At 40.2% G+C, this 18,221-nt stretch overlaps 1 protein-coding gene across 1 annotated transcript in view; it reads left to right on the top strand.

Annotated features, from left to right (window-relative positions):
- Positions 1-12,042, top strand: part of SCD5 (stearoyl-CoA desaturase 5) — an 85,132-nt gene extending 73,090 nt beyond the window's left edge. Inside the window, exons 4-5 of the mRNA XM_043973170.1 lie at positions 671-903; positions 10,310-12,042. Coding sequence (XP_043829105.1) covers positions 671-903; positions 10,310-10,500 — 424 coding nt within the window. The 3' untranslated portion in view covers positions 10,501-12,042. The remainder of the gene's footprint in view (positions 1-670; positions 904-10,309) is intronic.
- The last annotated feature ends 6,179 nt before the right edge of the window (positions 12,043-18,221 follow it).

The raw sequence follows: 18,221 nt of genomic DNA, 5'->3' as shown, positions 1-18,221 counted from the left end.
TATTATGTAAGCTCTTTAGGTGATTGGTTTAACATGTAAACCATTTTTGGGCAGGGGACATCCCTTTCAAGCTTCAATTTTTTAAAAAATTTATTTTTTGCTCCGCAATGAGGGTTAAGTGACTTGCCCAGGGTCACACAGCTAGTAAGTGTCAAGTGTCTGAGGTCGGATTTGAACTCAGGTCCTCCTGAATCTAGGGCCAACATTTTATCTACTGCGCCACCTAGCTGCCCCCTAAGCTTCAATTTTTTTTATTTTTGGGGGTGAGGTAATTGGGGTTAAGTGACTTGCCCAGGGTCACACAGCTAGTAAGTGTTAAGTGTCTGAGGCTGCATTTGAACTCAGGTCTTCCTGACTCCAAGGCCAGTGCTCTATCCACTGCACCACCTAGCTGCCCTAAGCTTCAATTTTTTAATGGTGATATGTGGCATGTATATAAGATAACACATTTCTCAAGGAAGTGGCGGAAAAATATTGGTCGACTGATTCTTGAAAGTTGTCTAGAGAATGGACACACAATGGGGTATTCCTTCTATAGGAAGTGTTGGAAGAGCTGGCCTGTTGGCGATCTCATAGGCAGGGATGGTGCCTTCTAATAATTAGCTCTTCCTCTTCCTTTCCACTGACAGTGAGGTCCTGCTTACAGCTTTTCTGCCACCTTGTCTTTCAGGTACTACAAGACCACTGTGTTGCTCATGTGCTTTGCTGTGCCCACATTGGTACCCTGGTACGTCTGGGGAGAGAGTCTCTGGAATTCTTACTTCCTGGCCTTCATCCTCCGTTATACCATCTCCCTCAATGTTACCTGGTTGGTCAACAGTGCTGCCCACATGTATGGCAATCGGCCCTATGACAAGCACATCAGTCCCCGGGAAAACCCACTTGTCACTTTGGGTGCCATTGGTGAGTGGGCAATATGAGAACTTATCAAGTAAGGGAGCTCTGACTTGGATTGGGTGGGGGTAGTCATATGGGAATCCTGAAGAATCATCAGTTATAGCTGAAGAAGTGAGTGTTACCCCCTCCACGCAAACAGCTTTAGGCTCTAATTAATTGCTCCACAGAGTGTCATGGCAACCACATCTATAAAAACAAAGATCATATCTTTGAATGGGAGAGGTAGAAAGGACATTCATAAGCATTATATAAATAGTACAGAAAAAACCAGCAGAGTTTTCTTATAAAAACCAAAAGCTAATGAGCACCCCAGAGGATTAGGGATCATAATGGAACCTGCAGCCCAGGTCCCACATATGTGCCAGTCTAATTTTAGGGGCTACCCAGGAAATTGTCATCTCTCTTTGGCTCATTATGGCCCTACCCAGAGCTAATTCTTGGAAAATCTCAAAATATAGTTTGTATCTCCACAAATTTGGATAAGTCCCCCAGATTCCACAAAAATATTTAAGCTACTAAGATTGCTTTTATTTCACTCCACATAAAATGGAGAAAATAAAAAAGGATTCATAGGAACCTATAAATAATGCATAAAACATATCAACATAAATCAAAACCATAATTCTCCCTCCTCTCTGGTGAGTTCTGCCCTCTGAGGGGAAACAAGCTTGGAGTAACTAGACAGGAGATGCCCCAACATTCTGATGAGTCTCACTCTTACCACACAAAGATGAAAATAGACATCTAGGCTTATGGTGCTACCCAGAGCTTGGGCTATTCCTCAAATGGAAACCGCCTTCCTATTGGACCCTCAGGGAAGAATTTAAGGTAATAGTGGAATGCAAAGAACAGGTCCCTTGCTGACCTGTGGTTCATTGCTGCTCTTCTAGCTACAAGAGCCAGGTTCTCTACAAAAGGCTGGCACTGCTCAGATACTCTCAGGAATTCCTCCTTCTCTAATAGAAGCTTACACTTGGAATTCAAGAATCTGAGGTGGCTTGAGAAGCCATCCCCAAGGCCAATGCTGCCTAGGAAATACCCCTGCTCTTTTTCAAAGGCTGGATTCTGGGACCACGCTATGAAGAAAATCTACCCTCCTCTATCCAAGATGCTGTGATTCAGAAAAATGAAGTTCCCTCTTCCCAGCTTCAAGACTGGGGCCAAGACCACTTGTCTAAGGCTTCCTACACCTTCAAAGTATAGGCTTCAGCCCAGCCATTAATGGTTAAATAACTTCAAGGTCGCCATCAATGGTTCCTAAGGAGGCAAGGACCCAGGTTTATTATTGAATCTGCTGCCCAGGGCAGCAGCAAGGGCACAAAGAATATATCCTTTCTATGTCCATTCCATAGGAGGACAAGCCAACCATACCATTTTGAAGGCATCCCAAGTCACAAAGACTTAATCAGGAGATGTCCTACATCCCTTCAGTTATGAGCAGTTGGGCATGTTCACATCCTCCATAGAAAGATGCTTTCAGAAGTCTCAAACAAAGGCTTACCTTCTTGTAATCGCATCACTTTAATTGGGGAACTTCCCTTGATCAAATCCCTATAGTAACAGTAGAATTGAATATAGGTATGATATAGAAACCCTGTTATTAATTGCACAGTCTTGCTTTCTTTGTAATTGTTATCTTGTCTTTTTTTTTACTGGAACTCCATCTGAACATTGTCAGTCCAGATGTTTCTGATCGAATTTGGTAGGATTGCTGCCACATATCTGATAATTGTATAAGCTGGTGTATTGGGAAATGGGAGAAAAGGCTCCTAGCAGATGTTTTACCCTTGAAAAAATAAGACTTATGGGAAATATGACTGCTGTCTTCAAGTATTTGAAGAACTATGATGTATAAATTTGTTCCGCTTGGCTTCTCAGGAGATTTAGCATGGCCATCATCGCCATCATCAACACTAACCAAGTGGGCAGGCCAAAGCAAAGCAGGAGAGAGCACTGCTACCACCATCACCTCCCCTCAGACCTTGGTGTAGGTGACCCAGGAACACCTCCCCAAATAAAGTAGCAACATCCCATCCCCCAACTCACCAACTATGTATCTATCTTAGCCCCAACTGTCACCATTCAGTGGCCCAACCCCGCTGAAGACTTGGCCACACAATCACCGTTACCATCAACCTCAACTGTTGACCAACTGCCACCAATGGGACAGACAAACCAGTCTAGCCAAAGTAATGGAGGCATGCAAGGATCTTCATCTTTTAAGTCCTTTGACATAGTCAAATGGTTAAGTATCAGAAACAAATATTATTTTATCATTTAAACCCAGCACTGAAGAAGATGCGTTTGTATATTAGCATTATCTCCCCTGGATACTCCAGCCAATGTGGGTTGCTTGCCACCTGGACCTTACCATCTGCCCTGCTGCAGAACCTTAAAAACCACTGGGTCTTTCTATCCACCCTACAGTTGCCTTTCCCGAAATGAGTCATCTCTATGTACTACCATCACATATATTCCAAGTTGGGAGATTAAAAAACTAAATTCCTTAGCTGGGAACAACCTCTCCCCTTTTCTGAATTCTGTGTATCCCTTAAGACCCCACCGAAGTCTCATTTTCCCTGGGAAGTCTTTCCTAATCACTGTAGTCCCTTCTGATCACAGTAATGCCATTTCCCAAACAAAAGAAACAAGCATTCATTAGCGCCAGGTGCTTTACAAATATTATTGCATTTGATCCTCCTGGGAGGGAGGTGGCATTGTTATCCCTATTTTATAGTTGAAGAAACTGAGGCAGACAGAAGCTAAGCGACTTGCCCAGGGTCACACAGCTAGTAAGTATCTGTAAGAAGATCATATTTGAATTCAGGTCTTTCTGACTCCAGACCCAGCACTCTATCCATTGTATCACCAGCTTACCTCTGGGCAAACTGGGATGTATAGTTTGATAATATTTTTTTGGCAAAACATCCTTAAACAGACACTTTCTTTTCTTGAAATTGCTATTTCTCAGGGACTGAATTCGGGACATATGGTGACCAAGTCTACAGTGTGGATTGTCTGTCTCATTCACTGGGCTATTAGCATATAAAGTATCCTTATTTAGAATTTGTACCATGACTGTTTCCAAAAGGGATCGGAGGCAGCTTACACAATTAAACACAACTCAAAAAAGGGCAATTCAAAATCAAAATCAAAATAGAATCAAACCCAGTTAACGGGGGTAGAAAAAGCAAACGTTGTTGGGCATCTGGAATGAGTTAGTTGTTACTGTTGAGTCCCAGACTTAGCCCCATTTCCAGGCAGCTAAGGCACACAGTTCTCATTGTCTAATCAAGTAAAGTGTACAAGTTCATCAGGAGATAAAGGTTTTTGCCTTCCCTCCACTCCATCCCACTTCCCTTCTGCTTATAGCCTCCCTTTGGTCCTGGATGGATTCTTAGATAAGTGATGAGGAGGAGCATGGTAGGTGGTCTCTTCAATGATTGTTTAGCAGAAGATGCAAATACTTTATCTAATGGACATTTCTTATGTTTGTTCTCTTTAAAAGCTGAATATTTGATATGAATAAAACTCAATGAAGATTTTTCTTTGAGGAATAATAATAATAATAATAAGATATGATTAGATTGTTTTCTCAGGGCAATTTTGTTTTGTTTTGGTTTTGGTGAGGCAATCGGGGTTAAGTGACTTGCCCAGGGTCACACAGCTAGTAAGTGTCAAGTGTCTGAGGCCAGATTTGAACTCAGGTCTTCCTGACTCCAGGGCCAGTGCTCTATCCACTGCGCCACCTAGCTGCCTCTCTCATGGCAATTTAATTTAGGGGGAGTCAATTCATTCAGCCTACGTGTCTTGATTGGTGAGTGAGTATAAGCTCATCTATATCTAACCTGTCTATTGTCTGTGTTGTGGATGCTGTAGACATTGGACACAAGTATGGCAGAATTAATGTTATATTGTGAGAATTTAGAAGGATGACACAGATTCTTTCTCAAATGGAGGGCCATCCACTTCCTTGTAGAGCTATCTATGGGGAAGGCCAATATTTTCCTCAAAAAGGAACTTTGAATGTGTCAAACACTGGGACAAGTGCTGTCTGGGAACCCAGAATTCTATACCATACGAAAAAGATGAGATTGCTTTGGTCTGAGAAACTTTACTTGATTTTTTTTTTTTTTGAGTAGGAAAAAAACTTAGTATGACCCCTGGAGAATGTCTGATTCTGACAAAGACTCTATTCTTTTGGGACTTCTAGGATAAATTTGCTGGAAAATGCATCTCCAGATCACAGAATGAATCAGCCTGTAGAATGGACTTACTTAGTGTTGTTGGTTAGTAGAGAGTGTTTGCTAAATGCCACCCACTTGGTTTTAGTCTCCACTCTGAGACAACAGGTTTATCATCATTATCCTCGACATCATCGTCTTTCTCCTTTCCTCTTCTTCCCTTTCCTCCTTTGCCTCTTCCTCCTCTTGTTTGTGCTCTTCTCCTCCTCCTTCTTCCCTTCTCTTTTAAAAATTCTACAATATTTTGGTTTTGTATCACCTTTCCTTTACAATATATCCCTTCCTCATCCCCTACCCAGAGATCCACCTCTTGTAATAAAAAAAAAAATGGGGGGGGTGAGGCAATTGGGGTTAAGTGACTTGCCCAGGGTCACACAGCTAGTGTCAAGTGTCTGAGGCCAGATTTGAACTCAGGTCCTCCTGACTCCAGGGCCAATGCTCTATCCACTGCGCCACCTAGCTGCCCTCAAAATTTTTTTTTAAAGGCAAAAAAGGTTCATAGAATTAACCGACACAGTAGTTGATTTTGACAATATGATGCAAGTCCCTAACCTTTATGAAGAGGGAAGAAGGCACATTTTCTCTTGTTTTCTTCAGGGTAAATATGAGAAAAAAAATTATAAAATTAAGTAAATATAAAATATTATATAAAAATTATAAAACAAAAATATAATGGCAATTTGAGACTTTCTGTGATTCTATTTACTTTACTAGAATCACTAGGTATTTGGTTTTCCTTTACTTCACTTTTCATTAGTTCATATGTCTTCCCATGCTTCTCCAAATTCTCCATATTCATCATTTCTTTTTTTTTCTTTTCTTTTTCTTTTTTTTGCGGGGCAATGGAGGTTAAGTGACTTGCCCAGGGTCACACAGCTAGTAAGTGTCAAGTATCTGAGGCCGGATTTGAACTCAGGTACTCCTGAATCCAAGGCCAGTGCTTATCCACTGCGCCACCTAGCTGCCCCCATATTCATCATTTCTAATGTGTAATATTGCCATCTGTAAGGGGCTAAAATTCTAGCTAAACTACCTAAAAATCTGAGTGGTCACTATTAATTAGCAGCTTTAGCTAGAGCTTAGCCTTTTAAGCATTTATTAAGGAGAATTAGGATCTAGTGATCAGAGAGAAAGAGGCCAAGATTCCTTCATCTATCTATCTCAGGGAGCCAGCATCTCAGCTCCACTCCAACTGAGGTCCTGGGCGAAAGAGAGATCCTCTCCCCTTCCTCCTCCCAGAAGCCTCCTCTCCAACAGGAAACAGGGCTGTCCACACGCACACAGTTCCAAGCTAATTGGCTGGTAGCTCTGATTGACAAGTCCCACAAGTGATTCTATAGATGTAACTTCTGGATGCTAAAGTCACATGGTCTCTAAATCACATGCTTTCTCCTCATGGTGGAACTTTCCTACAGTATCTCTCCAGTAGGAGGTGCAATTCCAATTCTCACAAATGGTACACTAATATTCTAATATACTCTTGTGCCCCAGTTTTAGCCATTCCCTAATCAATGAGTATCTATTTTGCTTCTTGTGTTTTGCTATAATAAAAAGTGCTACCATAAATATTTTTTTTTATATGGGACCTTTCCTTCTCTCTCTGACCTCCTTGGGAAATATGAGTCAGTATGGTATACTGGATATTGTATTGGACTTAAGAGTCAGGAAGACCTGGTTTTGAATTTTGCCTCAGACACTTAATAGCTGTGTGAAGCTCTGAGAAGGTCATGCAAAAAAGTCACTTAATATTTTTTACATATCATTTTTCTAATCTAATGGGGGTAATGATAGCACCTATCTCACTGGGATGTGATAATCAAATGGGGTTATATATATGTGTGTGTGTGTGTGTGTATGTATATATACATATACATACATATATACATATCTATACACACACACTTTGCAAACCTCTGGGTCAAAAGGTATGGACATTTTAGTTACCTCATCACAATTCCAATTACTTTCTAGAATGACCAGACCAATTCACAATTCCACCAATGATGTGTTTACCTGTCTTTCCACAATCTCTTCAGCCTTGACTCTGGCTATTTTTTGTCTCCTTTGTAATTTTCTTGGTGTGAGATGAAACCTCAGAATTCTTTTGATTGGTGTTTCTCTTATTATTAGCAACAAAGAACAATCTAGCATATGGCTGTCAATGGTGTCCAATTCTTTTGAGACCTCTTTGTTTATATCCTTTTACCACTTATCTTTGGGGGAATATCTCTTGGTCTCCTATATATGTATGTGTTCCCTACTTATCCTGGAGATATGCTTTCTTTTCTTATATTAAGAAAAATATTATTATTATTTCTTATTATTGATTTACTGACCTGCAGTGAACAATAGTCTCTTTCTAATTGGAGATATGAGTAAGTTCAAAGTCTGAATTTATACATAAATTTCTTTTACATATATACATTTATACATTTTTTTAAATCCAGGGTTGAGGTAGCACAAAGAAAGGACATTGGCCTTGTTCCTTGGGCTTACTTTTGTTCTTCCGCCTCTCCTATACCTACCCATTTGAATAGAACAGCAAGTGTTTTGGAGTTGAGACCTGTGAGGGACCCTGGATGCCAAGCACCATAGGCAGTTTCTGGAAAAGTTTCACACACAGAAATTAAGCTGGGAATTATATGAACTATCTGCCCCTGAGTCAGAGACTCCTGACAGAAACTTTTTTTTTTCAAGTAGATGGACACATTTGTTTTTGTCTTTTTTAATTAAATTTTAATTTTTTTCAAATGAGGATCTGCCTTCTCTCCCTCTCCCAACTCTCCCTTTCCCACCTCCCACTGAGAAAGCAAGAAAAAAATCGCGTTACAAATATGTAAGTCAAGCAAAACAAATTTCCATGCTGGCCATGTCCAAAAAATATGCTGCAATCTGTATTCCAAGTACATCACTGGATCTGAAGTATGTGCTTGGGGGCAGATAGGTGGTGCAGTGGATAGAGCACCGGCCCTGGATTCAGGAGTACCTGAGTTCAAATCTAGCCTCAGACACTTGACACTTACTAGCTGTGTGACCCTGGGCAAGTCACTTAACCCCCATTGCCCTGCAAAAACCAAAACAAAACCATTGATTAATTACCAACTATAAGCCAGGAACTAGTGATACAAGTACAAAGAATGAAGCCATGTCTGCTCTAAGGGAGTTCTGAGAGATGAGAACCTCGGCAACTAGGAGATGAATCTAGTTACTAGACCAATAAGCTTGGTATAGAATCTATACACAGGTGTGCTAGCAAATGTTTAAAAACCAGCTAAAAGGGTATGTGTGTGTGGGGGAGGGGGGGAATGTTTATAAGACACACTTTTTTTTTTTTCAGCAACAAACATTTATTTCATTTTCCAATTACGTGTAAGGGTAGTTTTCTACATTCTGTAAGACACACTTTTAAGTTTAATCTGCATTATTTACATTTTCCCATTTTGCTTTCTTTTTCTTTTTTTTCTTTTTTTTTTTAGTGAGACAATTGGGGTTAAGTGACTTGCCCAGGGTCACACAGCTAGTAAGTGTTAAGTGTCTGAGGTCGGATTTGAACTCAGGTCCTGCTGACTCCAGGGCCGGTGCTCTATCCACTGCGCCATCTAGCTGCCCCTCCATTTTGCTTTCTTTAGTCTAGATAATCAACAAAACAACAAATTGAGCTCTGATTCACAGCACTTCCCAGTTTCCAGGGGTTCCAAGGTGCCAATGATCATATTAAAAATTTAACGAACTGCTCCAGCACATTCCTGCATCTATAACAAGATTATATGGTTCCTTTATATGCAATTAAAGATTGATGAAAGATCCGTTCATGATGACTTAAGTCTTACACTGTTCTTCACCCCTATTTAAAAGAACTTTAGGGGCAGCTAGGTGGCACAGTGGATAAAGCACCGGCCCTGGATTCAGGAGGACCTGAGTTCAAATCCGGCCTCAGACACTTGACACTTACTAGCTGTGTGACCCTGGGCAAGTCACTTAACCCCCATTGTCCCACAAAAAAATAAAAGAAAAAAAAAAGAAACAGAAAAAACCTGTCTTGGTAAAAAAAAAAAAAAGAACTTTAAACAAACAAAAAAAGTTTACTTGACATTATGGTAAGGATTACCAGCGAAAGTACAGTCTTGGCCCAAATGCATGTACCTCCCCTCTTCTCCATATGAGCACTAGTCAAGCATGTTGATATTCAGAGCAACAGGAAAAGCAAATCTAAGGAGTCCTTTCTCCTTGTTAAGGGCTAAAATTCTAGCTAAACTGTCTAAAATATCTAATGAGTGGTCGCCAATAAATTATAAGCTTTAGCAAGAGTTAGGCTTTTAAGCATTTATTAAGGAAAACAAGAATTTGGTAAAGAGAGAGAAAGGCCTAGATTTCTATCTATTAAAGGGAGAGCACATTTTTAGCTCCCTTCTCCGCCAGCATCCCCAGGAAAGAGAGCCAGACTGAGCGCCAGTCTCTTCCTTCCTCCTCCCACTAGCCCGCGTCACTTCCTGACTCCTGGTCTTGCCCTCAAAGACCTTCCCTTCATGGGCAGAACTCTTCTACAGTAAGTATCCAGCAGGTGGCGTTATTCCAATCGTTACATCCTGGTGCCCTGGGCTTTACATGCCTTAGATGACCAGGGACCTATGTCAATAGTTCAAACCTGAGGCTCCTGTACCAATTAAGTTTTGAGGACAATTTTATTGCATAAATGAAGTTTTAACTTTATTTTTATAAGCATTAATTTATTATCTCTTCCTCCCATCTTTCCCACAATTGAACAATAAAGCAAAACAAAACCCTCCTAATAAGCATGCATCATTCAGTAATTGCCTTAATTTGCCATGTACAAAAATATAGGTGCCATTTTGAATTCTCTGTCCATGACTTTTCTGGTGAGAGGTGGGTGGTGAGATTCTTCAGTCCTCTGGACTGATGGTTTATTGTTGTACTAATCAGAGTTCTAAAATATTTCAAAGTTGTTTTTCTCTATAATGCTGTTACCATTGACCCTAAACCAAGACATTTACCTCAAAGGGTAGTTGGGAGGCTCAAATGAATAATAAGGACTTTGCAAATTGAGGTGTTATAGAAATGTCTATTGTTATTACTATTATTATTTTCCATCAGCAATCTACCTGGAAAGAAGTTGACTGATTTTCTTAACTGTTCTCTTTGTTTTCTAGGTGAAGGCTTCCATAATTACCATCACACCTTCCCATTTGACTATTCTGCCAGTGAATTTGGTTTAAAATTCAACCCAACCACATGGTTCATTGACTTCATGTCCTGGTTAGGGCTGGCCACTGATCTTAAACGGGTTCCCAAGCAGATGATCCAAGCCCGTAAAGAGAGGACTGGAGATGGCAGTGCTTGACTATTTGACCTTTGTCCAAAATATATGCTGTTTACTTATTGGTTCTTTGCTTTGGCCAATGTAGTCTTGATGTTCATTTTTTTTGTGGGGGGAAATCTGTTGTAATTTTGTTTTGGGGTTATTCGTTTTAAGAATCTGCTTGTCTAATGTCTCAAATCAAACTCTTAATTGAAATATAAGAGGAAAAGTCAGCAAAGCTGTTATTTAATGTTAGTGTTCCAAGATGTAGGATATGAAATAGTCCTTGTAGTTTTATGTCAAATGTACAGTCATAAGCTTATACATGGTCTTGACCCTGACTGGATGAAGGAATTGATTAGTCTTTCAAAGTTATGGTGAGCATTAAAAATTTTTTTTAGTAACTAATCAAACATGGCTTTTGAGATATACTATAGCAAGAATATAGTGAGCAGAATGAGAAAACCAAAAAAGGGGGTTTAAGGATGCTTTTTAAGAAGGTTTAAGAAGGTTGGGACTGCTTTGTTTTCCTTTAAGGAAGAGAAAAGTTGGCTTAAAATAATATAGAAGAGAAAAAGGAAAACAGCTCCTATTTTTTTACCCCATTCCTAAGCTTATTAATACTCCAGTTTCTTTGCTAATATCATCTTTGTTTTCCACTCAGCAAATTTTGTGTTTAAAGCTATTTGCCTAGCTGGTCCTGTAAATTGTGGCTCATTTAAATACTTCATCTCTTCTCATAGGGTTATGGTCTAGAACTATGATTTTATTTGTATGGGGAACTCCCAGGTGTGGAATTCCCTCTACCAATGCAGGTTGGCACCTTCTTTGCAATTTACAGTCTTAGAGAATTACCCAGGGCACTCAGAGAATAAGTGACTTGCCCAGAGTCACACAGCCAGGGTGTGACAAAGGCAAGAATTGAACCCAGGTCTTCCTGGCTTGAAGGTTAGCTCTCTATCTAGTCTGCCTTTTATCTGTTCTCATTGCCAATGTCATTTGTAAAGGAACCGAGTGCAAATATGCCTGGTGTCAAATAAAGCTCTCATTTAATTGTTGACAGATCTGGTTCATAGTCTAATCAATCACAGTCACTGGTACATGGGTACTATAGCTATTCTCTCAAAGTAAGCCTATTAATTTTCCACATCAGGCAATCAGATCATAATTAACTGGCATTTATATAGAATTCAGTGTCTACTAATGTTTAAGTGCATGCAGCATTCATTAAGTTAGCATCAAAATATAAAATGATGATTACATAATGAGCTTCTGAATTTTTAAAAAATGTGTGTCAAGTTGCCTGGTAAGGAGCATGTTGAATTAATGGAGCATAGTGCCCTTTGTGTTACATGTTATTCAGCACAAGAGAAAAACCTTACGTTGTTGACATCTGGAGCACTTGGAAGACAACTATTTGTAGGAGAGATGGAGAATTGTAAATTTTAAACATTTTAAAGAAATGATTCAAAAATGAAATTGTCCTCCTAATGTACTTGATACAGAGGGTATTTAACAGTGTTAATTTGTCTGTTAATGGTGTGTAAATTTCAGAGTGATTTACAATAAATTATTATGAATCAGTTTGTGCATTTGTCCAGATGTTAAAAGTTTTTGCAAAGATCGAGTATCTCAAGGACACTTAAGGAGCAAACAATTCAGCACATCTTTGGCTTCATTTTTAATTTAGAACAATGGGCACAAGAAATCATAAGGGATATTGAAAGGTTAAACTGTTTACATTCCTACATGGGAAGATGATACTTGTAACTCATAAGAACTTTCTCATTCTTAGGGCAGGTGGATAGAGTTTATTTAGACAGAGAGCACAGGTGTGAGTTGAATATGAAGGGATAATATCTTTAAAAAAATTAAAAACATAGAACAATGGGCAGATTATATATTCTGGATATTGGAGTGAATTTAGGCTCAAATCATGACTCTCTCACAAACTGTGATCATGAGCTAACCACTTATTCTTTGGAAGCCTGTTTCTAATCTGTAAAATAGAGTATTGGATTAATACAGTTGCCAAAGACGATGAAGACTTGGGTGAGAAACTGAATGCTGAATTGTAATTTCCTGACTTCTAATTTCTGAAGACAAGGCATGAAAAAGTGAAAAAATAATTTGGGAAGTAAATAGCTGGCTAAGAAGATGATGCTTAAGAATGAGATGACAAATGGGGCAGCTAGGTGGCGCAGTGGATAGAGCACCAGCCCTGGATTCAGAAGGACCTGAGTTCAAATATGACCTCAGACACTTAACACTTACTAGCTGTGTGACCCTGGGCAAGTCACTTAACCCCAATTGCCACACCAAAAAAAAAAAAAAAAAAAGAATGAGATGACAAGACTCCTGGTCAGGGATGGATTGTCTCTAATAAAGGTGATTAAGAATAATTATTTGGAGTCTTGCAAATCTAACAGTCTTTGGACTAAAAAGTATTGACAAGAGGGAAAACATTACTGAGACAATATCAGGTCTGGCCAACTAAATGACAGGTCTAGATTACTTATTGACTTAAAACAAATTAAAAAAATAAACATTTTAAAACTCATATAGTAATGCAGACCTTATATCCTCTGGGCATCTTTATTCTAATTCTCACTCTCACTGGCAATTTGGATACTCACCTGAAGACTACATCTCCTGTTCAGGGTTCTAGGGGTACCTCTAAGGTACAGTGAGGCATATTTCTAATACCAGTGACTCAGGACCCCTTCTGGAGTATTCTCCCCATATCAACCAACAGTTACAGTTAATATCTCCCTTATATCTCTGACTGACCCAATAATTAGCACTCCAATTTCATTTAACCAGTTCATATCAATTAGCCTTTACCAAAGGTTATTTACTAAGAAGATATAGCATAAAGAGGTATATAACCATTCCCCTCTACATCCCCAGGGGCACACTCTTCCCTACATCACCTTGGTCCCTGAGTAGAGTGGCCTCAAACTTAAAGCAGTTGCAACAGTACATTCACCCTCATCAACTTCATTTCTGAATGAAGATAAATGAACTGGTTTCAATTCACTTCTAAATTGTTCAGGGCTGCACTCTTCCCCCAATTAAATTGACAAACTCTAGTGTGGACTCCCATCACTGGGGCTCTGGTGGCTAGTTTTTATGATCTCCCAAAGCTCACAAAGTCCCAGCTTAAGTTATTCTTCCAACATTCCTTTACTTAAGGCAGGAAATAATAGACACAACTTGGAAAGACATGATAGCAAGGCCAAATGTTCATGGCTTCATGTGCACTCTGTGAGGGAGAATAAGCCAGTGATGTTAGATCCTCTCTCTCCCCAGGAGCAGAGGCAAAGCAGAGGCTTTGTATGAATTCTTAGAGGGAGAGGACCTAGGCTCCTTCCTCACCCAGGGGCTCCCAAAAGCTTATCTTCCTTATTCGCCATCAGGAAAGAAATCATGCTCCCATGGGAGTCTTTGTATGCTCAGTTCCAACTCCACAGCCAATTAAGACACCTGCCAACCATCTGGTAGGCGGACAGGAAAGGGTCACAGAAAGCCTGCCCACAGTTTGAAGTGCATGTGGAAGATTCCATCAGGCATGTGATCATAAAGGGCTGGACTCTCATTGGCCAGTCCCATTTTGCACTCAAATATAGGGTATCCCCCCCAATTTAGTGTACTTTTAAACTTTAATAGCTCAAAGCTATTCACATAGCTTCAAATTAATATTTTATACACACCAAGGTGAGCAGAAAGTGGAGAATCTTCAGCCCAATACAAAAATGTAAAACAATCCTTTCTTAAAGCATACCCCTCAAGGTAGATACCATAGAGAGTGACTACAATGAAGGAAAAAGAATACCCAGGAGCTAACAGTAAGAAAAACTGAAAATAGAGCCAGGAATAAAAACCATGGCCTCATATTTCTACATACATATGTTGACAGTCTAGGCAACAAGCAAGAGACATCTAAATGCAGGGAGACAAAGTGGACCTCATGAATACTATTAAGACTTTGGGGGGGGGCAGCTAGGTGGTGCAGTGGATACAGCACTGGCCCTGGATTCAGGAGGACCTGAGTTCAAATCAGGATTCAGACACTTGACACTTAATACCTGTGTGACCCTGGGCAAGTCACTTAACCCTCATTGCCCTAAAAAAGAAAAGAAAAAGAAAAAAAAAAAGACTTGGTGGGATGAGGTCCATGACTAGTTTATGGCTCTGGGTGGATATGCCTTATTCAGATAGGTAAGAGAAGTGTTTGTGTGTGTGTGGTTGGTGGGGATGGTAACCAGGTACTGAAAGCATTCTATATTATGTGAACAAATCAGGGGGCTGGAAGAGGAAAAATGTCTACAGAATTTGAGTAAAGAGCCAAGGAAGAAGAGAAGCAATTTCATTGTCAGACCCCTGTACAGAAAGACAAAATCAATGAAGAGTTCAAGAAACTGGTCCCGATTCTAGCATTAAGAGACATGATAGAGCAATGATAATTCCACTGTCCAAATATCCATGGAAGCAATTTCTCTCTGCCCAAAGCAACAAAGCTTTTAACTCTTTGATTTGCCTTAATGATAATCTCATCTTTCAAAAAGTAGAGGGGCAGCTAGGTGGCGCAGTGGATAGAGCACCAGCCCTGGAGTCAGGAGGACCTGAGTTCAAATCCGGCCTCAGACACTTAAGACTTACTAGCTGTGTGACCCTGGGCAAGTCACTTAACCCCAGTTGCCTCACTTAAAAAAAAAAGTAGAGAAAACAGCAGGGGGGGAATTCTGTTGTGGATCTGATTCTCCCTGAGAGAACTTGTCAGGTAAAATTATGGAAACATGACAGGGAGAAGTGATTTCTCCTTCCCTAAGTATATGATAGATATGCAATGTGACTGTGGATTTGGAGAAAGCAGATTTCAAAGGGCTCGGAGACAGGATAGGTAGGCTCCCCTGACCTAAAATTCTATAGGGGAAATCATCTCAAAAGGGACAGGAAACTTTCAAGAATGAAATTCTGAAGCCATAAAAGGAAAAAAATTCACAAGAAGAAAAATGAGAGTATCTTGAAAACCAATGTGAATATTCAAGTTACAAACTAACTTGAATTTTAAAAAATATGTTAAGTCATATATTTTATCTAAAGGACTTGGAAATCTGGAAGCTTGCTTGGAGTACTTGTCACATGGGAAGTATCCTCTGCCGGGGACCTGTCCCTCTGACTGGCTGGTTCCTTCTAGAACCTTCATTTTTTAAAGAACCTCCATTTTAAGAAGACTCTGAGCACCGGCCCTGGATTCAGGAGGACCTGAATTCAAATCCAGCCTAAGACACTTGACACTTACTAGCTGTGTGACCCTGGGCAAGTCACTTAACCCCAATTGCCTCACCCAAAAATTTAAAAAAAGAAGAAGAAGAAGAAGAAGAAGAAGAAGAAGAAGAAGAAGAAGAAGAAGAAGAAGAAGAAGAAGACGACGACGACTCTGGTCCACCATGTCTCTTTCCTCTCCAGGCTGCACTGCTGACTTAGTTCTACAGGACTTTCTCTGCCATGGCCCCATACACTGGGCACCTTTATCCTTCATTCCTGATTCCCCCCTTTTCAGCTCCCTTTTTCTGGTTTGGTTTTGTTTTGAGGGGCAATGAGAGTTAAGTGACTCGCCCAGGGTCATGCAGCTAGTCAGTGTCAAGTGTCAGAGGCTGGATTTGAACTCAGTTTCTCCTGAATCCAGAGCCAGTGCTTTATCCACTGAGCCACCTAGCTGCCCCTCAGCTCTCTTTTATGTGTTATTTTCTCCCCAGTAAAATGTAAGCTCTTTGAGGACAGGGAATGCCTTTCTTTCTACTTGTATCTGCATTCCCAACACATAGCACGGTGCCTGGCACACAGTGAGCATTTAACAAATGCTCGTTGGCTTACTGATGCATGAAAACGAGGGCAGAACACAGATGTTGAATAAAAAAGAATAGCATGTTTTCTAAAAGATAGTGTCAGGAATGCTACCACTCTTTGTGATGAGGCTGATGAGGGAAGCTAGGTTGAACAACTAATTGCGGTTTTTTAAAAAGACACTTTGGGAGAAAAAAACATATCAAAGAAGGCATAAGACTGCCACTTGGGCAGCTTGTGATGATGATAACCAACAAAAGAGCTGGTCGATTCTCCTTTTCTTTTCTTTTTCCCAAGGAAAATGACCTTTACATTGGAAATGACAGAATAAAAATGACTGACAGGGACCAGATGAGCAAAGTATAAAGAAGGATGTAATAAGGTTACATCTTGATGCCCTGGTGAAATTCAAACTGTAACAGATGAACTGTATTCTCAATTTAAAAAAAATGTTTTTTTAAGTGAGGCAATTGGGGTTAAGTGACTTGCCCAGGGTCACACAGCTAGTAAGTGTTAAGTGTCTGAGGCCAGATTTGAACTCAGGTCCTCCTGAATCCAGGGCTGGTGCTCTATCCACTGTGCCACCTAGCTGCCCCTGTATTCTCAATTTTTAAGAAAAAAAAAACAACTAGTAAATGTGACTGCTGCTTCTTGAGAGCGAGGACTGTCTTTTGCCTCTCCACCTCTTAGCTCAACGCCAGACATATAATAGGTGCATAATAAATGCTTATTGACTGACACCATCAGAGACATCTGAAAGACCATGGTGAGTGTAAAAGACATGACAGGATTGGATGAAGACTAATCCAAATAGATGGTGATAGTGAGGGGCTACAATGGGGGGGTATAGAACTGGTTAAATGGTTAGACTCAAAGAGTTATTTTGAGTATCTTGATATCCCCCTGGCTAGAGGTCTCTAGAAGTGTTCCCCAAGGATCTGTGCCTGATCCTACGATGCTGAATGTTTTTATCCATGACTTGAATAAATAACATTTGCAGATAATATGAAGCTGGACGGATAGTTAACACCCTGGGCAACAGAATCAGAATGCAAAAAGATCTTGACAGACTGGTTGATTCATTGGGCTGAATCTGATAAGATGAACTCCAATAGGGATAAATGCAAAGTCTTAGACTTGGATCTATAAAAATCACCTTTTCAAATATAAGATGGGGGACAGCAATTGATCTGAAAAAGATCTGGGCATTTTAGTGGAAGCACCATGAATTAGCAGTATGATGTGGCAGCAGAAAAAAAGGAAAGCAGATATAATTTTGGCCTGCATGGGGAGATAGAGCTTCCCAAACAAAAGCCTAGTCTGGCTACATGTAGAGTACTGTGTCCAGTCTTGGGTACAGCAGTTTCTTTTTAATTAATTTATTATTTATTCATCTATTCATTCATTCATTTGTTTGTTTATTTATTTATTTCGTCAGGGCAATGAAGGTTAAGTGACTTGCCCAGGGTCACACAGCTAGTGTCAAGTGTCTGAGGCCAGATTTGAACTCAGGTCTTCCTGAATCCAGGGCTGGTGCTTTATCCACTGCTCCACCTAGCTGCCCCAGTATAGCAGTTTCTGAATGGCATTGATAAGATAGAGAATGTCCAGAGGAGAGAAGCGTAGATGGTGGACTGCATGAGTCCATGACATAAAAGGATCAGTTAAAGAATCTGAGCATACTTCACCTGTTGAAGAGAAGACTCAGGGAGGTCATGCTAGCTGTCTCAAAGTATTTAAAGGGCTATCATGAGAAGAGGGTAGGGGGATTAGACTTTGTTCTGTTCAGGATCTAGCAGCAAAGGGTAGAAGATACAAAGAAGCCAATTTAGACTTGGGGGTCAAGGACAACTTTGCAATAATCACAGTTGTCCCACAACGGTGTGGGCTGCCTAAGGAAAGCAGTGGGGTCC

The sequence above is a fragment of the Dromiciops gliroides genome, chromosome 6 (assembly GCF_019393635.1).
Source record: "Dromiciops gliroides isolate mDroGli1 chromosome 6, mDroGli1.pri, whole genome shotgun sequence".
Classification (NCBI taxonomy): Eukaryota; Metazoa; Chordata; class Mammalia; order Microbiotheria; family Microbiotheriidae; genus Dromiciops; species Dromiciops gliroides.
This window is presented reverse-complemented; position numbering and strand designations above follow the sequence as displayed.